The sequence below is a fragment of the Sapajus apella genome, unplaced genomic scaffold, assembly GCF_009761245.1.
Source record: "Sapajus apella isolate SASKATOON/1434 unplaced genomic scaffold, GSC_monkey_1.0 scaffold10, whole genome shotgun sequence".
Taxonomy (NCBI): Eukaryota; Metazoa; Chordata; class Mammalia; order Primates; family Cebidae; genus Sapajus; species Sapajus apella.
This window is the reverse complement of record NW_022436950.1, coordinates 2076706-2102289: the sequence shown is the minus strand read 5'-3', so window position 1 is coordinate 2102289 and position 25584 is coordinate 2076706. Positions and strand designations below refer to the sequence as shown.

The window sequence follows — 25584 nt, the reverse complement described above, 5'->3', positions numbered from 1 at the left end:
CTCACTGCACCTTCTGCCTCCCGAATTCAATCAATTCTTCTGCCTCAGCCTCCCAAGTAGCGGGGACTACAGGTGTGCACCACCAGATCCAGCTAATTTTTGTATTTTTATTAGAGACTGGGTTTCACCATGTTGGCCAAGATGGTCTCGATCCCTTGACCTCATAATCTGCCCACTTCGGCCTCCCAAAGTGCTGGTTTTACAGGCATGAGCCACCGTGCCTGGCCCAGAAGGGTCTTTAATCATGATGATATAGCCACGTTTCCACACAGGAACTCATGGCAGCCCCTGCACATCTGACTCCCTGGGTGATGGCACCAGACACCCCCATCCAGGCAGAATCAACTGCTTAAAAAAAATAGCAGGCACATTTTTAAAAAAGTTTTAAAAAAGAAACAACATTTAAAAAAAAGTTTTCAAGATAGATTCTGAAGATCACTCCATCTGAGTTCCCATGTCATCCTGGGCTCATCCAGCAGGCTCTGGGACGACAAGCCTGTCTCTGGGTGTTGGTGCTCATGGCCACAGTGGCCCCTACTCCAGGCAGGAGCAAAGGAGCCAGCTCGAGGCCGCCACTTGCCCTCAGGGTTCACTAGGCCCTGCACAGATGAAATCTGGGGCTGCATAAGGAGTCTGAGCTGGGCTTCTGCCACGCGTGTGCTTCCTGCAATGTGGTGGGGAGACCTTTGGACCCACTGATGGGGTTCATCTGCTTTCAGTTTTGCCACCTTTGGCAATTTCAGAAATGGGCACATTTCTGGGTATGCTTTGAAATTAAGATATAAACTGCTGGAAAATGTAGAAAATGTCTCCCCATGGCAGAGCTTCTGAGTGCTGAAGTTATTGCAGATGCCAGCAGGGAAACACCCTAAATGGACAGAATCACTTGAGAACCGAGCAGCCCAGATGATCAGAATGAACTCTCCTCTCCAGCTCCTCCTGGAAAACGCAGCCTCCACTCATGAACGCTGCATGAACTCAGGCATGCAGCCTCAGAGTGGTGCCCTCCCTGGCGGGGTGCACATCCCAGGGGAACCGGATTTCCATGCAGTAACTTTAGACCTGACCAGCACTGACAAGCAGCCGAGGCACCTTGTTCTGTCTGTATCAACCCTCACAAAATGGATAATGGAATCAGGGAGGAGCCTGCAGAGAAACTTCAAGGACACCCAAAGACAACACCCAAAAATGCAAGCCCAAGCTATGGCAGAGCAACCCTTCCACACCTGGCTCAAGGGACCCCAGAGATCAGTGCTGATGCCTGCTCACTGCTGATGAAAAACTGCCCAAACATTAAAAAATGTGAAGACTGCTGGAAATACGAGTTTATACCCATGATTACTAGTGAAGAACCTTGCCCTAACTGCATGCTGTACTTTGAAACAACTGATGATAACAGAACACAGCTACTGCTTTACCTTCAAACCTTTCAGATTTTTCTATTTTTATGGATGTTTTTAATGTACAGGATCCACAGCCCCTTAGAGCATGTGTACAACGCATGAACAAAGGCACAGCTCCACAGAGTCGGGAGGTGCTCACACACCAGCTGGCAGGAGGTGTGCCCATGCTCTGCAGGGTACCTCCCTTCCCCACCCTGGCTGACACCAATGGTCCCTGCCTGCTCATCACAATGGACCAACACATTTGAGGAATTCTTCAAAGTTCAGGAGCTGGTAGTTTCCACTGTGAAGAAAAAGGATAGGTCAGGCACGGTGGCATACACCTGTAATCCCAGAACTTTGGGAGGCTTATTTGGGAGGACTGTTCAGGCCCAGGAGTTTGAGACCAGCCTGGGCAACATAGTGAGATCCCATCTCTACAAAAAATACAAAAATTAACTGGGCGTGGTAGCACATGCCTGTGGTCCCAGCTACTCAGGAGGCTGTGGCAGGAGAGGCTCCTGGCAGCCCAGGAGGTCGCGGCTGCAGTGAGCTGTGATGAGCCTTGAGTTTTAGAAAGTCAACACAATCCAAGCTCTAGTTTGGGGGATTTAAAACATATTTCTATAGGTTTGGAGCAGATGTGCAGGGCAAACGTACCTTTCACCTGCTTCACACTCCTGAGGGCGTACTTCAAGGTGGCCAGCGTACTGGCCTTGCCCTTGGCCTTCTTGTCTGCAGGGAGGTGGACCTTCAGCTCCTTTAGTGTTTTTATCAGTTCTTTGTGAGTGTCCACCTTTGAAGACTGGTCGCTACTGTAGGATTCAAGAAAGAGGCAGCCAAATGTTAGCTTCCTAGGCATCCTTTCCTGAAGAAACGTGCCTCTCATCCAGTTTCTCAGCCTCAGCTCTAGAGACATTGTGGTCGAGGTGGTCCTTTGTGGGGCTCTGCAGGACATTTAGCAGCATCCCTGGTCTCACCCACGATAGGCCAGGAAGACCCCAGCGGGGCACGACAATCAGAACTGTCTGCAGACATTGACAGATGCTTCTTGCCGGGAGACAAATCGTCCCTGGTCAAGAATCACCGCTCTACCCCAACTGAATGCTGGGGAAGCCCCTCCAACTGTGTTGTTTCCCCTCAAGGGTTAGAGCTAGGCTTTGCTCAGGAAAGGATACTGGTCAGCCCGGTCTGATGCAGTGGGCTGTGCACTGAGCTGTGCCCTTCTTCTCTGCCCCAGGTAAAGGAGGACTGAGTGATGGGATTACAGAGGACAGCAAAGTGACTTCCTGAGACATGTGAGCCATGAACACAGAGAAAAGGGGCTTGTGGAGAAGGGTCTTCAAACATTAATTAACGATACAGAGATGCTAGAGAGACAGGACAGCGGGGCACTGGTTGATGAAGATGGGCCTCCTCAGAACAGAGGGTGCCGAAGAAATGATGGAAGTCAAGGTTTCTCAGGCAATGCAAAGTGCCCACACGCCCTGGACGAGGAGCTGGGTTTTGCTCCAGAGGTGACATGAAAATTGACGTAAGGCTAAGTTTGGTACAAACACCTAAGAAGGATGAAGAATGTTCTGGATGAAAATGCCCAAGACTCAGGCAAAGTCAGCTTCGAGTAGAGCTGGGAGGAGCTACAGGTGCTGGAGCAACATCCTGGGGGCTCTGGACTGCATGCAGGGACACAGTCAGTGTCTGAAGGGCCAGAGTGAGGCTGGGTTCGTACCCACACGGTCACGCAGACGGGTGTTAGCAGAGTTTAAAAAAAGCCAGGTCGGGCGCAGTGGCTCACGCCTGTAATCCCAGCACTTTGGGAGGCCGAGATGGGTGGATCACGAAGTCAAGAGATCGAGACCATCCTGGTCAACATGGTGAAACCCCGTTTCTACTAAAAATACAAAAAATTAGCTGGGCATGGTGGCACGTGCCTGTAATCCCAGCTACTCAGGAGGCTGAGGCAGGAGAATTGCCTGAACCCAGGAGGTGGAGGTTGCGGTGAGCCAAGATAGCGCCATTGCACTCCAGTCCGGGTAACAAGAGCGAAATTCCATCTCAAAAAAAAAAAAAAAAAAAAAAGCCACGTCACTCTCAAACAACTAACCTCCAATAAGAAATCTTTCAATTTCTCTAAAGACTCTACGTACGAATGGGCCTTACCTGCAGCCACTTGTAGAGGGGTTGTGTTCAGATTTTGCCATCATCAGGCTAAAGGCATCTGGACTATGAAAACAAGAAATAAAAGCAAAATTTAGACAACTGTATGCTCCAGCCGCATCTTCCCCTGCCATCCTACCAGTGATAAAAGGCTAAATAACACCATAGTAAGATAATGTCTTAAAAACACAAGGTTAAGATAAAACTGGAACATAAAACCTTCAGACATCAGAAAAACTAAGTACCAAGACACAGAAACACACGACAACAGGAGGCAGTTCCTCTTCTATAGACTGCGCAGTGTTGTCGAAGCAGCTGCTGTCTGGGTTACCCGACACTGCTGCCTCCCAGGATTTCCTCACACTACCAAGTACCTGTCTGTTGGCGACCAGATCTGCGAAATCGACGGGGGCCTCCTTATAAGGAAGGACAGATCCTGGCACATTTTAGTCTTTTCAAAGTCTTGAAAAACTTGGTAGTCATGATTTAAAGACTGCGAACGCAACCAAATCACAGCAGAAATGAGGCACTGAGAAAACCACCTGCCCAGCCTCCATCTGGCCAGGGGCTGAACCCACCTCTGGTGGGTGTCCGGTGGCTCCACCAGCATCCCTAGCTCCTTCCCGCTGTCGTCACAGTCACTGCCCTGCGAGTCCCGCCCCATGGAGCAGTTCTCGTTGGTCTCATGCCCGCTTGAGCCACTGCTCATGTCCATGTCTTCCTGCAGCGGGACCTGGCTGGGCTGGGGCTCCATGGGCTCCTTGGTGGGGTTACTGGGGCTGGAGGGAAATTCCGCATATCCATTCATGTTGAGCTCTGGAATGAAGCTGGCAAACAGAGGGATGCTGTCAGGCATTAAAAAGTGCTTGCACACGTGACAGCTACAGCCACCAGGTAGAGCAGCCTTTTGACCCCTTCTGTTACTAATGAAACTGCAGTCTTTTTTTTTTTTTTTTTTTGGAGACAGGGTCTGACTCTGTCGCCCAGGGAATGCAGTGCCTGGGTTGATTTGCATCAACTTCCATCTGAGATGCAATCCTCCCATCTCAGCCTCCACGGTGGCTGGAACCACAGGTGTTCACCATCCTGCCTGGCTAATTTTTTGTATTTTTGGTAGAGACAGAGTTTCTCCACGTTGCCCAGACTGGTCTCACTGAGCGATCTGCCCACCTCAGCCAACCACGCCCGACCAAACTACCCTTTCATCGGGATCAATCACACACATATTAGGTCATCATGTCACTTACTTTTCTTATTGACAGAGCTCCTATCTGCCAATGAATTAGGAAGATGGTTGAATTAGGCAGCCTCAGCTGCTGACACAGGGCTGCTGACAGCCTCATCAGAAGGCAGACAACAGCACTGATAATCACTATCCAGCCTGTGAAGTGCGGGGGAAAAACACACAGTCCCACTCAATGTATGATCTGCCTTTTATAAATGTCCCAGATGATGGCGGGTGAGGGGAGCCAGGTTCAGAAATATTGGCCATTACAGCACGGCACAGTTACAGGAGAAGCCAAGGCCAGCAGGAGACAGGGGAACAGACAGGGCTTTCCGGGTGAAGAGGGCAGAGGGGCCTGGCAGGTGTGGAACCCTCCCAGCAGCTTGGGGGTCCCAGAGCCCGCGGGCATGTGCAACTGGGATGGGGAGGGGCCAGGACGATGTGGCCTCACATTTACCGGGAAGGGTTGGGAGCTGCTGAGGTACTCTGAATGCCAGGCCCACGGAACTCAGCTTGCATTTGGACAGGTTCACACTGCTGTGCTGAACAGAAACTTTACCTTGGCACTTTGGGGTAGATGGATGGATTGGGGCTGAAATTAGAGACAGACCAGCAGTCATCCTGGACACAAACTGAGGGGGTGAGCAGAGACAGGGAGCAGGGAAGGGTGGGACTGATGAGCAGGTGGGAGGCCAAAATGCCGTCCTGAGTCCTTCCTTCTTCACCCAGTGATGTCTCCCCATCCCCAGGACGGCGTTTCCAGCAGGGTCCCGGCAGGAAGTGGGCACCCACTCAAGCGGAGCACTGGAGAGGGCTAGATGAAGGCCTGCCTGACACAGGTGCTCATGCTTAACGAACACAGCTGTGAGGCTCTGGGGCGATGCTGACGACAGACATGATGCTAAGCACCCAACACACAGCCTTCCAGCACCCTTCATCACTGTCTACATGGTGTGGAGACCATTCTACAGATGCACCCACGGAGGGCCACACAGCGGCAGATGACAGCCCTGGTTTCCAGGCCTGCTGGCATCTGAAGATGGAACCCCCAACCCACACCCAGGATCAACTGGGTGGGGACCTCCTGCTTCCTGTCACTGCCCTGTGCTTGGCCCAACTCTGGCACATTGTGGCACTGCCACTTCTGCATGGCATTCATTTGGCCCTTCCCAGGGCAGGCGGAACAAGGGGAGAAAAGGGTTTCTGGATTCCAGACTCCAAATCTCTGTGAAAAATCTTATGCTCCAGTTCCCACCTAGCTCTGGGAGAGCCTCCCCTTCGGCCTCCTTCAAACCAGAACCCATGTGAAATGACCACGGATTATACAGTTGGTGAGGAGAGGGGTCATTTTCAGCCGCCCTAAAAGTCCCAACGGGTCCCAATCACTGGCCACAAAGTGAAGGCACATCCTGCTGTAGCTCACATGGAGGGAGCAGGAAGAGCGCACTAGAGTCCAACACCCTCTGAGGAAGTGGCCAGTGCTGACAGCCCTGCTACCCCTGGCCATGGAAGGGGACAGCCTGTGCCATGGCCAAGACTGGACAGTCAGGAGCTCTACCATGAAGATGCTTCATGAAGAAGCTGTAGGAAAAGAAGAGACACAAGAACAGAAATCCTGCGGGAAGCAGAGGTTCTCCTGGATGGACTTCACCCACTCAACACCCCCAGGTACTCTCCCCAACAGGGCGACTCTGAGAAAGGACTCGATACCAGCCAGCAATGCTGAGGGTCACACATGCAGGGAGACAGATTCCACCAGCTGGCCCCAGGAACTGGATGGCTGAGCTCCAGCAAGAGGCTTCAGCAACCTCTTCCCCAGGTCAAGTCCATTTGGACGTGAGCCACTCCAGGGCAGCCTGGTGAGAGGCGGGGCTCACGCAGAGCCCACCCATGTCAGTGTCTGGAGAGCGGCAGGGTGGACAACACCTTGCCTTGTTCACAAACTAATCAACAGAAGAAAGCCAACGTGGGGCTGTGGAAAGACACACAACAAAGACATGCCACAGAGGAAGCCAGCAGATTAGGACAGCATCTACTTTTCATAGTGAGAGTTCAAGAAATGATGGAGTCAATGAAACAAGTAATGAGGGATGAGATAAAGCCACAGACTGCGATAAAAATCCACATTAGAACAGAAAACTGGAAAGGACAAAGTTCCGCGTCAATAAAAAAGAAAATGGCTTCAGTGATAGGGAAAAGATGTCTGAGAAACTTTTAAAAGGGAAAGGAGAAGAGGAGAGAGATGGAGGAGAACCGGGTTTTACCTGTGGATTACAGCTTTTTCTGAAAGACACGAGAACAATGAAACAGAACCCATAATGAATGAAACACATGAAGAGAGCCGTCCTGAGCCAAAGACAGATCTGAATCTGCCTATCAAAGGACAAAAATCCCACGCCTAACTGCATCCAGATGACAAACGGTATCTTCAAGGATAAAGAAAATCCTACCAGCATCCAAAGAGAATAAACAAGTTCCCCACAAAGGATGAAAAAAAGCATATCAGTCTTGGATATCTCTTCAGCTTCATTACATTTCCAGAAGACAGTGTCTACACACGCGCACACACACACACACATTTGTTTTGTTTTCAGACAGTCTTGCTCTGTTGCCAGGATGGAGTGCAGTGGCGCAATCTCAGCTCACTGCAACCTCCACCTCCCAGGTTCAAGTGATTCTCCTGCCTCAGCCTCCTGAGTAGCTGGGACTACAGGCGCATGCCACCACGCCCAGCTAATTTTTGTATTTTTAGTAGAGACAGGGTTTCGCCATGTTGGCACGTTGGCCAGAATGGTCTCCATCTCTTGACTTCGTGATCTGCCCACCTTGACCTCCCAAAATGCTGGGATTACAGGCATGAGCCACCGCGTCCAGCCGTAATTATAGAGCAAAAGCTTATGGTCCAAGGGAGGAAATCTCAACCACAGGATACTTGATTGTGGGATACACAGCTGGTTTTATCGATATCCCGAGTCATATAAAACTCAAAAGGCCAGCGTTATTCCACTTAAAGTCAGGAACAAAATAAGCAAGTCTGTTACTTCAGTTTTTTTTTTTCTTTTTACATTTTATGGTAGTTCCAGAAAATTCAATGAAAGATGAGTGGTAATAACTTTCGGGAAGAGAGAGACTAAGCACGAAGACTGCCTAGGCCATTCCCGCAAGGAGAAACGCCAAAGATCTGTGAACTTGTAGAAAGAGGTCAGACCTCATTCGCTTCAGAAAAATGCAAAGGACAAGGTTATCTTGCCCATCAGGTTGCCAAAAATTCACAGGATTGATCACACTCAGCATTGGTCAGGTGGAGAAGAGTGGCTCTTGTGTGTGGTGGTGTAATAACAGGCTTGTTCTAGAAGGAAATTTGAGTTCCCAGCAACACTGATCATCTGCAGACTCTTCGCACTTCTAGGAATCCACTGCAGGGAAGTGCTTGTATATGTGCATAGAGCTGTGTGCATGGAATACAAACCCGGAAAGAATCATCAGCAGGGAGGCTATTCATCCTGTCCACAACCATCCTGGCCAGGAGCCAACCTCAAACTCCAAAGTGGTCCCCTGCCTCCACCTGGCCCTGCTACAGTCAGCTCAGCATCAAGCACCATCCTGGTAAAGAGGCTTAGCACAGCCCGGCCTGTGCTCAGATCCTGGCTCAGAGCACAGCTCTAACGGGCATGAGGGCTGCAGGCTTTGCCAAGTCTAGCTCCTGCAATCTCCTGGGCATGTTCTGTTAACTGCCCACCCCTTGGCCCCAGCCCTGTGTGCTCTGACCACAGGGTCTCTGCACTTGCTGCTCCCTCGTGCCCATAGCCTTCTTCCTGCAGATGCCCTGGGCAGCCTGCATAAACAGCACCACCTCCCCACCAGCTACTTGTCCTCCACTCCCACTCTGTGAGCTTTCCTTGCCAGCACTGAGGGGCTGGCTGTATACTGCCTGCCTCCCCTCTGGGACTTCAGTTCCGTGGGGGAAGGGGCTTTGAACCCACTACTGGATCCCCAGGGCCTGACACATACTGTTAAAGACACAAACCTGGGATTCCATGCTCTGGAATACTATGCACCCACTAAAAGGAAGGAGGCCAGAAAGACTGGTGGGAAGAGTCTCAGACAGACAAACAGGTCCAAGAACAATAACAACAATAAAAAGGACAGGTGGCACTCATGCAGGGCCCACCCAGTGCCAGCAGTTTCCTGCTGACTGGCTTGCCCTTACTTGCATAGCACTGAGGGCTGGCACTGGGGCAGACAACAGAACAGACATCTTCCCTGCCCTCAGGGAGTTTACATTAGGGGAAAACAGACAATAAACAAGAAACTAGAATATACAGTACAGCGGGCAACTAGCAAGTGGGAATAGAGGGGCTGGGAGTGACAGTTCAGGGAGCGCTTAGCCCCAGGTGTAAGTGCTATTTGGCAAGAACCTTGCGCGTGAGCCCTCATGTGTTAGCCGACTCAGAGTCCCTGGGTTTTGCTCTCTTAGGCCTGCAGCCATGTGCTCCGGCCGGTCCTTCTGTCTTCACACCTGAGGCTGGCACTGGGCATCTCTGGCTCTGCCCTCCCTGTGTGGACTCGGACGACGTGCCACATCACTGTGGAGGCCCTGCAGCAGGCGAGCCCCTGACCTGTCTGAGGAGGTGCACTAGGCTGGAGCAGAGAGGGCAGGGAAGGGCAGGAGGGCACCTTTCGGGGGCAGAGTCAGAACTCCGATAGGGAACCATGGAGAGTTCTGTGCAACAAGATCTGACTTACGCTTCAAAAGAGTTGCAGGGTTGAGGGAAGGTGGCAGCAAGGAGACCTCTCAGGGAGCTCTCACCATGGTTCAGTGGGTTGCCAAGGGGCTGTCCAGGGTACCAAGGGCATTCTCTCACTCCTGACACCCCCAACACCCTGTCACCACCCATCTCATCCCCACAGTCCTCCCCCAGACAAACAGCCGGTCCTTTCTGCTGTGAGTGAGTTATTAAGGTGATCAGAAGCAGCAGCAGAGTGGTTAAGCGGACAGGTCCAGGATGGCCTGGGTTTCAGCCAGCTTTCACCACTTCCTAACTGTGTGATCTCGGACAGTGTCCTCATTAGTGAGATGGGGATAACAGCAGTTCCTGCCTCCTACTGGTTGTTAGAAGGATTAAATGACACAACCCATGCAAGGAATCTGGAATGTAATATGAGCTTATATTATCACTGCTAATCACTACAGGAAAACAGACAGGGGCTGGGCGTGGTGGCTCACGCCTGTAATCCCAGCACTTTGAGAGGCTGAGGCAGGTGGGTCACCTGAGGTCAGGAGTTCGCGACCACTCAGACCAATATGATGAAACCCCATCTCTATCAAAAATACAAAAATTAGCCGGGCGTTGTGGTGTGTGCCTGTAGTCCCAGCTACTTGGGAGGCTGAGACAGAATTGCTTGAACCCTGGAGGCGGAGGTTGCAGTGAGCCAAGATTGTGCCACCAAACTCCAGCCTGAGCCACAAAGCAAGACTCCATCTCGAAAGAAAAAAAACCAGACCGATGTAACAAAAATAATTTTGAAAGAGAGGGAGTGACTGTCACGGTAGCTGTCTCTGGCTCGTTATTCAAAGGACTAAGAAGTCAGTGCCACCCCCAGGCCAGGCAGTCCTTGGGGGAGCATCGTGCATCTGAAGCCACTGTGCGATCTGGGCCCTGGGCGCTTTGCACGTAGCTCTCCTGCTCTGCACGTAGCTCTCCTGCTTTGCACTTGGTGCCTGGTTTTCACCCCTGAGTCCAGCCCCTGTGAGCCTGTCTGAATACGATTCACTGGTGCCCCAACATTACCTTAGGTGGAAGACAAGTACTTTTGCAAAGAGGGTCAGGTAAGCTTGGCAGAAATGTGAAGGCACAAACTAAGCCAAATCATCAGAAACTTCGCCATTCCAGAAAATGCGTCCTCAGCCCTGGAGGCTCTAATGGACCAGCCTCATTTTGCCAAGCTGGCAAAACCAATGCGCCTGTCTAAGTGGACTTTGCCTCCTGCCTTCCACAGATGTGTGCCCAGAGCTGGCTGGACCAGCTGTCCCTGGGGAGCTCCTAGGAAACCAGTTTCTACCCCATCGGGACAGGAGGAGGAAGGGCGGGCATGCATTTATGTGCTCGGGGAGCCAATGCCCAGGAGGGAAAACGGCAGCCCGGTTGAAAAGGGGCTGCGAGGAGTCATCATGAACCTCGGGGCGTGAACCTGCTGTTGGGGCCCCTTCGCTTGTCCACCCACGGGCTCTGCCCCCAAGAACCGTCAGAGAAAGAGGTTAAGCTTGGACCCCTGACCAGGTCACTTGGCCACATTTTTAGTAGCTGGGTTGCCTCAACCAGAGAGAGTACCATTCAGAAAGTGCAGTCCACAACAGCAACAGAGAGCCTGGGACCAGGAAGAAAAGCAGATGGTGGGGATGTGGAAGTAGAGGGGCCAGGAGTAGAAACACCTGAAACAGGCTGGTGGGGTCACGGGGGTTCGTTACCCTCTCCCCTCTACTTTCATAGATATTCACACTTCCCTAATAGCGTTTAAAAATTTGGAACGAAGGCACAGCCTGGGACCCAGCTCCAGCCCTCACTGCGCCGCCAGGACTGGCAAAGTCTTGCTACACTCAATTCCCTCACACCTAAGGTGGAAATGCAATTTTCTGTGGAAATCAGGAATCAGTGTTCAATCACCAGAGGAGTCCATCATGAGGTCACAGCTTGCTGTGTATCTGCAAAAAACACACCCGTGTGACCAGAGGCAGGATACTGTCAGCTGCCCCAGAGGCTCCTGGTGGCCCTCCCAGTCACCATCTACCCCGCAGGGACCCACAAGCTCGGCTTCTCACAGCCTAGTTAATTCTGCCTGTTTTTGAACTTTACATAATAGGAATCATACAGCATATACTGTCTCGGCAAGTCCTGCAGTATTTTACAGCACCAAATATTAGAACATGTTCTCTACTTCCTGGTAGGAGCCAACTCCCTGAGGCCAGCCTGCTGTAATCCTGAGAAAATGTTTGTCCTGCTAAATAAACAGCCGTGTTCTCCATGGCAACGGCTGGGTAACCGAGGAAAATGTGACCACAACCGTCCAAATATGGAGGGAAGGAGGTGCACGGGAGAGGCACTGTCTCGGCCTCACTGGGACACCTTCAATGCTCTCAACTCAAACTTTTCCACCCTGAATTTTTTAGAGCTACAAGATTTTAGAGCAATAAGAAATGTAGAAGTGTCGGCCTCCTAGCTCCAGTGGTCAGGGACCGAGCTACTCTGAATTTTGGGAAGCTGAGGCATCTGCTCCTCTGGTACCTGGTTTCTTAAAGGGTGGATTCTGATTCCTCTGTGCCACCCCAGGAAGAGCATGAGGAACCCTTCAAGGCTGGCAAGGGTTCAGTACAGCAGCCCACTCTGTCTTGGGAACTGCTAGCCTCTGAAAACCAAGTGGCCTTAACTCCTGTCACCCGTCACTGCCATTCATTTACTGCTAATTTGTTCTAGACTTGGAAATATGGTAACAAACTTGTTATAAACGTGCACACGATGAACATGAAGAGTTGAGAGGAGGGCCTGGTCCCTAGAGGAGAGAGCGTGGGCCTGGGGAGGGGCCATGCGAGGCCCCCTCTACACTGCTGATTCCCCTTGGTTCCGCAGGTAGGCCAGCTTTCCAGAAGTGTGGGGAAAGTCTCTGCCAAGCCTATGGAATTGTGTGTTTCTAGCTCACTATAGCAAACAGAGCAGTTTTCCAAAGGTAAAAGCATACCTAGAGCCTGTCTTTCTTCTGACTACACACTGAGTCGCCCTGCCAGCTACTCAATGACCTGACAGAGCCGTCGTTTGTCGAGTCGTGGTAAAGTTACATCATCACTTAAAAACAGCGGTGTAACTCGCCGTATTTTTCAGAAAGTTCTCTGTGTTTGAGAAGCAGTGCACAGGAGAGAAACCTCTCCTTTGTCCTTCTAAGCACTGCAGACGTGGCTCACGGGGGAACGTTATGTGCCCCAAAGGCAAGAGTATCAGAAGCTTCTGTCTCCTGTGAGGAAACTGGGAAAAATCATCTATAGGGTAACAGAAAACCAAAAACCTGGGCATTAAAATAGACCCCAGAGATTGCCCAATCTGAGCCCCTCCGAACAAATGAGGAAACTGAGGCCTGGACAAGGAGCCAAGGCTCGCAGCAGCAGCCAGCTGGCTGACGCAGGGCTCCCCCTTCCCACCTGGCACTCCTGTCTCCACGGAAAGCCAGGGCTGTGTTAGTTCAGTACCAATGAATCACGCCAAGGCGACAGTGACAGATAACTGCAAACGCCCACAGTACCATCCCCGCGCTGGCACATCACACAGCTTGCACTTCAAAAAAAAAAAAAAAAAAAAAACAAAAAACGGAGTCCCTTTCTTCATTATAGTCATAAAGCATACAAAAATCAATTCACCTTGTAATTTAAAACTCAATTTCTAAATAAAGCCTTCAGGTAGAGTCCTGTTCTCTTCTCAAGCACATCCAGCCTGGGACCAGGAGTCCCAGGTGGGGGCAGAGAGTGGGCTCTCGCTTCTGAAGCCAAGAAGTCTAATGGTCCTGCTGTGCCATATACAGGAGGTGAGGGGTGTCCATATGGGGCTTTGGCCATGGTGTGTGTGGGGTTCTTAACATTTCCGGGACTTAAGGTCCCTCCTCCCAAATTCCAGCCCACCCAGGATTCAGCACCCACATAGAGGCCTTCACTGACCCTCTGAAGCTCATCCTGCGCCAGGGTAATGGCAAGACCCTGCAGACAGCCTGGGCCTGGGCCTCAGTTTGCTCATCTGCCAGGCTGAGGGGTTACTCTGGGTGATTTCCAGGGTGCCTTCTGGCTCTGTTGTTCTGTATGAATCAGCTTTCCAAACGGGTTTCTTCTGTGTAGGTTACAGAAACCCTGGCAACCAACTCGTCATCCCTTACCCCGGCCTTCCTGAAGGGGGAAGCAGGCCACCTCCCACCCCTTGGTATATGTCTGGGACTTCGCCGCCAAAGTACATCTCAGCAGGAAGGTGAGACTGCTGCACCGAGAGTGGACACCCCCATTCCCTTCTATCTAGTACGGGGAGAGGGAATTGATCCAGAGTGGTCCAGGGGAGGCAAAGGGGGCGAACATCAGGCGGTTTCCCTGTCCTCAGGGTTCCCAGGCCCGGCTCAGCACAGGGACTTCCTTGTCCCTCTGATCACCCAACCCAGGAGAACTGTGGGTGTCCAGGAAAAGCCCCTAGATCAGCGCCCCTCCATGGCCCTTCCCCAGCCAGGACTTGGCCCTGTGGCCTCAGAGCAGGCAGTCAGCTCCCCGAGGGGTCTCCAGATCCCAGGGCCCGCTGCCCTGACCCTTGGTTTCCTTGGCCTTGCCCATGGAAGGGAAGGAGGACTCCCCGAAGAGAATCGCCCACGGACCGCAGCCCGCGCGCAGAAACTGAATAGCTCGGTGCCCTACACACGCTGCCTCACCTCTCGGACAACAGGCTCCTGAACTGCGAAACGGGGGTTCGAGTCCCCACCCCGCGGTGTCAGCGCGGTTCGAACGAACGCACCCCGTTTGTCCCAGGCGGCTCGGCCACCCACCACCTGAGACAGGGCCTCCAGCACGCGCCCCCACGCCGGCGCCGTTTCAAGCCGCGGAGTCCAGCGGCCCAGGAGACTCCTGGCTGCGCGTCCGCGGCCCGAGCCGGCGAGAGGACCCCGACCCGCCCGAGGCCAGCGCGCCGGCGGCGGTTACGTAAGCGGCAGCGGGGCCGCGCCGCGCCACTCACCGCCCGTCCGCGTCCGCGTCGGCCCTTCCGCGGGTCCCTCCGCCGGTCCGCGGCTCTGTCCTCCCGGCCCCGCGCCTGCCGCCGCCGCCGCCCACAACCGCACGCAGTCCCTCCGCGCTGCCGCCTCCGCCGCGGCCGAGTCGCCGCTGTCACATAGTGGAAAACGTGACCGCGCGCGCTGCGCCCGCCCCCGGCGCCCGCCATTGGCCGCTACTCCGTCTCATCTGCATACCTGGGGGGCGGGGCCTGAGAGCGCCGCACGCCCATTGGTGGCGGTGCCCGTCGCTCTTTTTACATAAGACGCACATGGAACACCATGTTCACCTCGTCGGTTCCTCAATGGAGACGCGGCGCATTCGTGCCCCCCGTCGTCCTCCCTAGTGGTCTCATCCACTTCCGGCGTCTGCGCCTTCCATTCACGACGCCTGCGAGTCCGCCAGCTCGGGGAGCGCGGAGTGGCACGTACCACTGCGGGCGGGGGAGCTCGGCGCGGGGCTCCTGCGCACCTCCGGCCGGCTTGGCAGAGCCAGCGCTCCGAAGCCCCGGCCGGAGAGACCTCCACCTTCGGCCACCGACCAGAGGCGCGCCCCAGCGGCCAGGGCCGCGGGAAAGTTCGGGCGGCATGCTTCATTCACTCATTCACATATTCACATTCATTCATTTACTCATTCACTCACTCATTCATCGCCAAGCACCGGAGCAGCCCGGGAGAAGGCGGCAGCATCGCCTCGCAGTGGCTCCCGGGGCACGCCCACCCGGGCTTCCGAGGTGCTTGTGGTCGACGCTGGTCCCGGCCGCTACCAAGTGACCTTTCTTATTTTTGAGACAACGTGTTGCAATTTTTGGTTCAGGAAATAGAGTCGCTGTTACTCTGGGGAGGTACGAAAGAGAAATGATATTGTCCCTGCCCCCACGCGCATCCCTAGGGAGAAAGGACTGTCTCATAAAAAGGGAACTTCAGGCCGGGCGCGGTGGCTCAAGCCTGTAATCCCAGCACTGTGGGAGGCCGAGGCTGGTGGATCACGAGGTCAAGAGATCGCGACCATCCTGGTCAACGTGGTGAAACCCCGTCTCCACTAAAACTACAAAAAATTAGCTGGGCATGGTGGCACGTGCCTGTAATCCCAGCGACTCAGGAGGCTGAGGCAGGAGAATTGCCTGAACCCAGGAGGCGGAGGTTGCGGTGAGCCGAGATCGGGCCATTGCACTCCAGCCTGGGTAACAAGAGCGAAATTCCGTCTCAAAAAAAAAAAAAAAAAGGAACTTCATCAAATGCTAAATTGGGCTCTCTAAGCTGTAAGTTAACCAGAGCCAGAGCTATCCCCACAGGCTCCGTGAGAAAGGCAGCACTTCCAGGGCGGTTAGGATGGGCCTTGAGAAAAGGACGCCCTCTAAGGTGCGAGCCATAGAGACGCGGGAACCAAGGGTGGGAGGTTGTCCTGGGAGACAGCGCGGGACCCTGAATCACCTTGTCTGAGTGTTTGTTGTTTCAGTAAGCATTGTTTGGGGACATGTCAAGCCCGGAAACTTCCATTTAAAGTGTCAGGAGAAACAGTACAATTTCCCCTGGTCTGGGTAGAAGCCTGAGACTTACAGGACATGAAGGAGCTTGCAGACTCCCACGCAGCAGGCTCTGAAAATGCCGGGTGTCATGGGGAAGGCGAGATTCTCTGGCTCTGAAAAGCTGGAGACCCTAGGCATTGTCCAGGAAGCTGAGGCGGCAGCATCTCCCTTTACTCCTCCTGTTCTTTCCCCAAGCTCGCCTGGGTTGCCTGGAGACCAGGGATGGGACAGAAGGAAAGGTTATAAACCCACATCAGGAGTTCCTGAGAGTGCTAACTCCTTCCCTTGGACTTGACAAGGTGTGTGTGCAACTTCTCAGATGCAAACCAGGGCAAATACCACGTTCATGGGGCAGCCCCTCCCACAGAAGCCCTGGGAAGCCTGCAGTCTGTTCACACACTCAGTTAAGTGGCCCCTCCTGTTCCTCTGACATTGACGCCTCGACACACTCCCCACCCCTCTCCCTAACACAAACACACACACACACATAAATGCCAAGCAGACCCAGGCCCAGCTGCGCCCTGCACAGCCCAAGGGCTCTTTTGTTACTTCCCTTCCATTGACGTCAATGGGGAGCTCCATTGTTCTGGAGACAAGAGTAAACACAGCTCGCCCACACCTCCCCGAGATTGCTGGGTCTTGCTCCATATTCAGCCTGCTGCCTGATGTCACATTTCCTCCCTAAATGTAGCCTTTTTTATTTCCACCCATAAATCTGGTAGAAATCAATTCTTTGGGAAATTATCAAGTGCTTTGGGCTCTAGAACTCTTCAGCGTCTCATCTATTTTCAGTGATTCACAGCCAGTTTCTTCTTTCTTCTTATTGGAAATGTTTGTACACTCCACTAATACTTGTTGATACCTGAGAATTGGCGGCATGCAAAAATACATCTCACTGCATCCCTGCTTGTAAGAAGGAGGGAGGGGGCAGGTTCAGAGGCAATTCTGTCTACGATGTGGGGTAGGTCCTGAAGGAACAGGCTAGCTGTGGACAAAAGCCTCTATTTCAGGTCCGACAGGTGAGCGCTGCAGGGGTTGAACACCTACCATCAGGCAAAGTGTATGGATGCCATTCCTGCTGAACCAAGAGGGTGACAGAGAGAGAGAGGGCAAATTGAGCCAGTCGGATTGGAGAAGGAGGGGAGATGAATTCTTTCCTGGCCAGCCCACATTGGCCAGCTGTCACCTCCAGCACAGAGCTCAGAGCTCTTGGACAGTTGAATTGCTGTTGGCACTGGGGGAGGCAGGCTGGCTAGGAGAAAGCTAGCCCTTCAGTTGGGGGTGGAGGTGGGGAGGTGAGCCGGGGTCCCCTGGAATGCTGCCAGTGGGAGGAGCTGGCCTCCCAGCTAAAGGCTGCTTGGCCTCTGCCCCACCCACAGTTGACCCCAGCGTGGCACAGTGGCAGCTCCTGGCAGGGACACCCTCAGCTAGCTCATAGAGATGACCTCAAGGGCAGGGGCACCTGTGTCCAGGTTCTCAGAGAGGGTGAGACAAGGACTACTTGCCTCTGGTGACCCGAGGGCAGGTGCCTGTCCCTGGACATGAGGTGTTTGTGGAGCAACATAAAGAAGGTATCTTCCAGCTCTTTGGGAGGCCGAGGTGGGAGGATTTCTTGAACCTAGGCGTTTGAGAACAACCTGGACAACATAGTGAGACCCTGTCTCTACAAAAAATAATAAAGTTAGCTGGGCATGGTGCGTCTGTGGCCTCAGCCACTTGGGAGGCTGAGGCAGGGGGATCCCTTGAGCCCAGGAGTTTGAGGTTGCAGTGAACTGTGAGTGTGTCACTGCACTCCAGCCTGGGTGACACAGCAAGACTGAAACCCTGTGTCAAAAAAAAAAAAAAAGGTCATCTTTATCATGCAGGCTACCTACTGAGAAAGGTTTTTGATTTTTTAACTAAATTTAGATCCAGGGAGGCTGTTCTTTGTTTCGGGGAGACATGGGGTGGTGCGCACATGTGTTCTCATATGCCGTCCCTAAGGAAGTCACAGGATTGGGCCATCCACGATGGGTGTGCAGCCCCAATCTTTCTTCACCTCACCCTGGAGGAGAATGAAGGAGGATGCAGGGGAAAGCTAGCCCTTCAGCTGGGGGTGGAGGTGGGTGGTGAGGGTCCCACCCGCCATACCTTGGGAATGCTGCCAGTTAATTCTCCCAAATACGTCTATAACCTTTTTTTTTCTTTTTTTTTTGGCAGATCTGGAAATACAGCTAGTGCTCGACTTACGACCACGATTGGTTCCGACAGACCGGTCGTAACACGATTTGGTCGTAAGTTGAGTAGGCTATATGTACAGTACTGTGAAATGATGTTATAAAAATCTTTGTCATATTTTATCATAATTTTCTTTCATTATTGTTATATATCATAATTTTCTTTGTTCATTTTAGGCCATTTGTATCATCTCTACACCATTTTGTTTCTTATTTTTACATTCGTCAGGTTTAAGTAAAACCCTGCATTACCAGTACAACTGGTTTAATATTTGCCAAACATACAAAATTACAAAATACAGGTGCATACAAAAATACAAAATACCGGTGTAAAAAATACCATAGGAAACATTTTCCCAATTGCAAAACATATCAAAATATATAAACATGTACGAAACATTTTATTGGCCGTTTTTGAATTTGATCTTCCATCCAAATATATAGCAATTTCTCCATTTCGTGGATGGGCCCGCATCGTTGCTTTGTTATAACTGTTGATCGCATGGGTGCAGAACCTTTCACAGCTTCACGAATTCTTTCTTTATCTTTCAAAATCGTCGACACAGTGGAGTGTGATAACTTCGTATCACGTGCGATCACATTCACTTTCTTTCCTCCTTCGTACTGCTTAATTACCTTCATTTTCGTGTCGAGATCGATGGCCTTTCTTTCCTTCTTGGCAGGCTGAGGCATAGACAAAGACAATTTCCTCTTGGTAAACATCTTGGGAGGGGTTTGATGAAAAATATCCAAGACACAAAACACAAATTGCTGTACCGAGTCTGGGATAACAGTTGAAATGGTGCACGCGGAGATGGTAGTGCTGCTGGAAGCTGGTCCGCACTGTCGTACGCCCAGCTGGGCAACGTTTGCGTTGCCAGACGTGGAGCAGTCATGGCTAGCGATTGTGGTCGTAAAGTCGAATGGTCGTAAGTTGCATAGGTCGTAAGTCGATCAATACCTGTAACTTAAATTGTGATAGCTTTGTCTCTGCTATACAATACTCTGTATAGACTTGTTTACTTCATTACTGTATCCTAAGACAAAAAATATAACTGAATGAAATAATCAGTACTTGGAGATTCTGTCTCTTTGATGTTATACATCTCCTCTTCATTGTTACAGGAATTCAGTGATTAAATGTGTACCCAACTGACTTCTCTTATTATCAGCTTGGTGAATAAAAGGCATGTTTTTAACCAAAGCCAAGAAAGAATTTGCTATCATGTCACTTGAAAAAGGGTTAAAACTTCAAGCTTTCTGGCCATGAAGGCCAATAAGAAAAAGCAAGGATTTGGGAGGCTGAGGCAGGCAGATCACCTGAGGCCAGGAGTTCAAGACCAGCCTGACAAACATGGTGAAACCCTGTCTCTACTCAAAATACAAAAATTAGCCGGGCATGTTGGCGCATTCCTATAATCCCAGCTACTCAGAAGGCTAAGGCAGGAGAACTGCTGGAACCTGGGAGGCGGAGGCTGCAGTAAGCCGAGATCATGCCACTGTACTTCAGCCTGGGTGACACAGCGACACTCTGTGTCAAAGGAAAACCAAGGATTTAGCTGAGACGAAAGCTGTGCCCTTTGGTGGGGAGTGGGTAGCCGTGAGTTGGTGATGCTGTATGGCGCCCCTGCCGTGAGTTGCGAGTCAGGTCTCTGCCTCGGGAACTTGTGGACTAATTTGTGAATCAGGTTTTCTGGTCTCAGGCAGCTTGAGTTTTTTCTCAGGGATTCTGGGCGGCCAATACCCCTCACTGTCCTGAAGGAGCCCAAGGAGAGGCAGCTTGCCAAAAATGCCTGCCCTGTTGGAGCTGATTCCCCACGCCCAAGGTGATGCCCCCTGCCTGAGGCAATACCCACATTCAAGGTGATCCCCATGCCCGGGGCGCCTCTTCCTTCCCAGGTGGAAAGTCTCACATAGGTCAGGATGTCATTCTGCTGGGCTTCTGGAACACAGACCTTGCCTGGGCAGGCCCCTGCAGTAAGCTCCCCAGCCCTGTCCCTCTCTGTCTAGTGTGTGTCCTGCATGGCTGTCGCCTCAGTGTGGTTCTGCCAGCACTCCTGAGGGTGGCACTGAGGGGTAGCCCATTGGGTACCTCCAACCATGGATGCCTTGGAGTCAGGAATGGGGGCCTTGCATGCTCTGGGGCTAACAAGGCCTGTTGTCATTAGGGTCCCCGATCTTGGGTGACACAGAAAGAATGCAGGAGGCTGAGTTTGGGGCTTGGCATTCACACGTGAGTGAGGCCCTCAGGCCCCCGTGGCCTGTGAACAAGCTGTGATGGTGCACGGGCTTGTTGTGTTTAGTGACCATGCTTGGCACTCAGCATACATTCTCTTCTTTAATCCTCACCACTCTACAGGACATGTGCCTGCGTGCCATTGCCTCTTTGCAAAAGATATTCTCGACACCATGATGCAAAAGGAATTCTGTGTGTCTGTGTCTTATGCCATCAAAGAGGAACCACCTTTGTCTGCAGAAAGATTTCATGGCCACCCTCACCACCCTGCCCCTATGGAGGCTGAGAACCAGCTGGCTCAGTAGGTCAGGAGCGACCAAAGTCCAGGCTCCAATGTGCCTCTCATTCTCCAAACATGCTTCCCACCCAGAAGCTCCACTGTGACTTGGCGAATGCAGGTGCTCCCTGCATTCTATTAACATAACTTCCCTCTGAGTCCACAAGCACTCACAGGTGGGGATGGCCGGGGTGCAGGTCCCCTTGGGGATCGCCCGTCCACCAGCAATGCCAGCTCACAGTGCCCTCCTTGGGAGGATGAAGGCTCAGGCCTGTACCCCTGCCTCACGCTCTGCCTGCAGTAAGCACTGCTTCTGTGGCTCACAGAGTGTTTCTTTGGTGTTTGGGCATTTGTTCTCCCCTGCAGCTTCTCCTTGGTGCCCAACAGGGAAAAAACATCACTTGTCCCCAAACCAAGTCTTGTTATTGGAAGCAACAAAGTTTTCTTCCTCCTCCTCCTTCTTCTTTTTCTTCTTTTTCCTCTTCTTCTTCTTCTCCTTCCTCTCTTCCTCCTTCTTCTTCTCTAGAGATGGGGTTTTGCTGGAGTGCATTGGTGTGATCACAGCTTAGTGAAGCTCCAAACCCCTGGACTCAAATGGTCCCCGATCCTGGGTGGCTGGATGGGTTCCCGTAGCTGGATGGCTACAGCGTGGCTGTCCCGGGGGAGCTCCCTGAGACCTTGAGCATAAATCGAGGCTGCAGCAACTCTGGAAGAGCTTGCTGGGCTCATGTGGTTTATGGGAATGCAGAGAGAGTCCCTGCCAGCACCATGCTGTGGACTCAGGAAGTGCTGAGTGGTTCATGGCAGGCAGGGCCCTCCTCGTGGGCGACATCTTCAGCTTCGTTCCTCCGGGCACTGCCAGGCCGGAGCAGTTTTTCCAGGCTGGTGTGTACCTGGCCTCAAAAGAAGAGTCAGAAATAAAGAATGCCCAAAAGTGCTTGAGATGGGAATGAGGAGCAAAGAGCAGGGAGGACCTGAGGCTGCACGGCCCACACAGACTTCCCTCCGCACCATCCCACACTTTCACTCTGGGCGCCACGGCGGCTGGCCAAACCCTAAACCAGCGGCTGGCCAAACCGTAAACCAAGGACAGTGAGCACACCAGGAGAAATGACAAAGGAAAGGGACTCTTGGGAGGAAAGGGATTGCGGGGAGAAGGTGTTGGAAGAATGGTGTGAAAACTGGAGAAGCTATCAGGAGGAGGAGCACAGCCTGGGGCCAGGAGTCCCCTAGGCAGAGAGCCTGAGACCAGAGACTTCCATTCTCACCTCCTGGTCTACCCAGCAGAATCTCTGAATCCTCTGAGAAGGAACTCATGAGATGAAGATGGGATGAGATGAAGACGCAATTGAACTGGGATTCCTAAAGAACACTCTTGTAACTCTAGGGTCCACCCTGCGTGCTTCACCCTGTTTGAGTCCTTCAAACCACAGGAAGGTGAGGAATGGGACCCTGTTCCCCAAGCTCCCTCGGGGGACTGGCAGACTGTGTGCTCTGGACCACATATGCTGGAAGGGGGCCCTGTTAGTCCGGGGCTTGCTAGACACAGGAGCCTGGGCGGCTGTCACTGCTGGCCCAAGAAAGGTCACTGTCATAGGTGCTGCCAGGGCTCTTCCCAAAACCTTTCAGTGGGAGGCAGGAGGCAGGAGAGAGCCAGTGGATAATTCCCTTACCCTTTGCCCTCTGTTGGGCCAAAATCCAAGGCATGGTTTTCTACCGGGTCAGTGTACTGACATTCACGGGCTGCATGGGACATGCTGAGTGTCTGGCTGTACTCGTGCAGCTCATCAGGAGGCAGGGGCCAGCATGGGGATCTCTCACCCTGCCTTTTCTTCCTTTTTTCTCCATGCTCCCTGTCCTGGAATTGTACCTTCCAATAAAGCTTTTGTTCTTAAGTCTATTCCCTAGCTCTGTTTTCTAGGGAACCTAAACTAAGACATTGGACACTGAAAATGGTTTGACAAAGCAGATCCTCACTCAAGGCTTCCCTTTGGAATCGATCTTCCCTCCTGTCTCAGAGTCATAGGGTCTCCATGCCTCTGGTAATGAGATTGTAATGACCAGGGCTCAGCAAACTATGGCCTGTTCTTGCATGGCTTGTAGGCTAAAGGGAAAGGGAGGGGGGAAAGTCAGAGAACATGCTGCAGAGATCTCACACGGCCCACAAAGCCTGAATTACTATCTGTACTTTTGCGGAAAAGGTTTGCTGACTGGTGATCGTTCATCACACAGTTGTGTTATGATTATTAGAGTTTTCGCCTGTGGTCAGTTATGGTGGGTGCAGCTGGAGAGCAAGGCATTGGGTGGTGCCTCCTGAGTGGGAGGCAATGATAATGACAATGATTTTGCAGAAGGGTGATGCTTTCTTACGAGCTGAACACCTGGAAGAAAGGAATGCTGGGCTCGGGAGAGTTCATTGCCAGCCTAAGACAGACTTTGAAAGCCCGAGGGCCTTTTTGGCAGCTCAGGAGATTTATGTCTCATACAGCCACTGGGTAGGAGAAATCACTGTTGAAGATGAGCTGGGCCCAGTGGCTCACGCCTGTAATCCCAGCACTTTGGGAGGCCAAGGCGGGTGGATCACCTGAGGTCAGGAGTTTGAGATCAGCCTGGCCAACATGGTAAAACCTCGTCTCTACTAAAAATACAAAAATTAGCCAGGGGTGGTGGCATGTGCCTGTAATCCCAGGTACTCGGGAGGCTGAGGCAGGAGAATCTCTTGAACCTGGAAGGTAGAGGTTGCAGTGAGTGGAGATCGTGACACTGCATTCCAGCCTGGGTGACAGAGAGAGACTACATATCAAAAAAAAAAAAAAGAAAGCAAAGAAAGAAGGAAGGAAGGAAAAGAAAAAGAAAATCAGACTTCACAGCTTGAGACCTGGCACAGGGCTCCTGTCTGTAATCCCAGCACTTTGGAAGGGCGATGAGGGCAGATCACTTGAGGTCAGGATTTTGAGGCCAGCCTGGCTAACATAGTAAAATCTTTGTCTCTACTAAAAATTCAAAAACTAGCTGGGTGTGGTGGTACATGCCTGTAATTCTAGCTACTCAGGAGGCTGAGGTAGGAGAATCGCTTGAACTGGCGAGGCAGAGATTGCAGAGAGCTGAGATCATGCCACTGCACTCCAGCCTGGGCGATAGAGCAAGACTCTGTCTCAAAAAAGAAAAAAAAAAAAAAAAGAAAGGAAGAAAATAAGACCTCAAATCTGATAAGGGTTGAAATCTACAAAGAAGACTAAAGTCACAGCCTTGACAGGCCTGCTCCATCAGTCAGGAGCCAGCTAGCGAATGGTCCTGAGACATGGCTATGGACAGTTGAGAGATAAACTGAGAATCTCAAACCCCCAAGTTCTCAGAAGCCTCTAAGCCAGCAGAAGCAATCGTTTTCTCCTTACCAGAGAACAGGTTGTTCTCAAGAATACATCACCTGTGGCAGGTGTCCTGCAAGGTGTTTGCTCTCAAGACCTGCCCTCACCACTGCTCCTTGATGCCAGGCCTACATCCAGGATCAGGCTTCACCACTGCTAGAGCAGAGAGGTGTAAGCTCAGCTCTGGTCAGAACTGTCCTGTTTTCCAAAGGAATTGCAGAGCTAACATGTGCTGGCAGGATCTGAAGGAACACAGGTGACACTGGTTCTTCCAAGTGTGGTGGAGGAGGAGCACATCGCTAGCTCGGTGGCTGGAGAAAGAGTCATGGGCACAGGGCAGTCATCTGTGACTTAGAACTCAGTGCTTTGGCAAGGACACCAGGAACTGATTCCAATCATTTGTTGGGCTGATGCCAGTGGTGTGCTAGTTAATGTTTAACAATTGGCTCTTTGGGGAAAAAAAAGAAAGAAAGAAAAAATAGGTAGCATTTATCTATTTCTGTGATGTAGATACTCCCATGTGGCCAATTTCAAGGTACCACCAATGACACCCTGTGAAAGTGATGATGCCACAAGGCCACATGCACAGGGAGAAGAAGCCCACCCTGCTTACCCTGGGTTCAGGCCAACATGGCCAACCTAAGCAATTCCTTAGAAAATAGAGTTCGGATCTGCCCAGTTATGTGGAGAAATTGACCTCCCAAAGTTCGACATCCTGAAGACGATTTTTCTAAACTCTTTGTTAGAAGATTTCAAAAGTGGCTGTTCTTACCAAATAATCTCAATAAAGTGCTCATTGTAAGATGTTTCTCTTGGGCCGGGCGCGGTGGCTCAAGCCTGTAATCCCAGCACTTTGGGAGGCCGAGGCGGGTGGATCACGAGGTCAAGAGATCGAGACCATCCTGGTCAACACGGTGAAACCCCGTCTCTACTAAAAATACAAAAAATCAGCTGGGCATGGTGACGCGTGCCTGTAATCCCAGCTACTCAGGAGGCTGAGGCAGGAGAATTGCCTGAACCCAGGAGGCGGAAGTTGCGGTGAGCCGAGATCGCGCCATTGCACTCCAGCCTGGGTAACAAGAGCGAAACTCTGTCCCAAAAAACAACAAAAAAAAAGATGTTTTTCTCAAGGTTATTAAGACTGATGCCTTCTTATATGCGGAGTTTGCTGTAAGTCAGTTCATGTTGGAGGCCAGCCACAAAAATGAGAATTTTGGGTTTGTAATCATTGCTATTGAGACATTGTTTGTGGTGGGGACTGGCCTTTCTGTGTTAAGCCACTCCTCCTCTGCCTGGCCTTTAGATCTACCATCAAGACAAAGGAGGCTATTGTCTGCGGAGTTGGGGCCTGGGTAGGGCGTGTAGCTCTCCCACGTATGACTGACGGAAATCCTTGGGGTTCCAGTGGAGGATG

At 51.8% G+C, this 25584-nt stretch overlaps 1 protein-coding gene across 4 annotated transcripts in view; it reads right to left on the bottom strand.

Moving 5' to 3' along the window:
• PER2 (period circadian regulator 2) overlaps window positions 1-14689 on the bottom strand; it is a 45533-nt gene extending 30844 nt beyond the window's left edge. The window contains exons 1-4 of one of the 4 annotated variants that reach the window (XM_032277734.1): window positions 14511-14689; window positions 4118-4366; window positions 3543-3605; window positions 2043-2197 (exon numbers count right to left, since the gene is read on the bottom strand). In XM_032277734.1, coding sequence (XP_032133625.1) covers window positions 2043-2197; window positions 3543-3605; window positions 4118-4347 — 448 coding nt within the window. In that variant the 5' untranslated portion in view covers window positions 4348-4366; window positions 14511-14689. Of the gene's footprint in view, window positions 1-2042; window positions 2198-3542; window positions 3606-4117; window positions 4495-14208; window positions 14478-14510 lie in introns of those variants that run through there. The other 3 variants (XM_032277735.1, XM_032277733.1, XM_032277736.1) reach the window with 3 other exon arrangements.
• Window positions 14690-25584: the final 10895 nt, after the last annotated feature.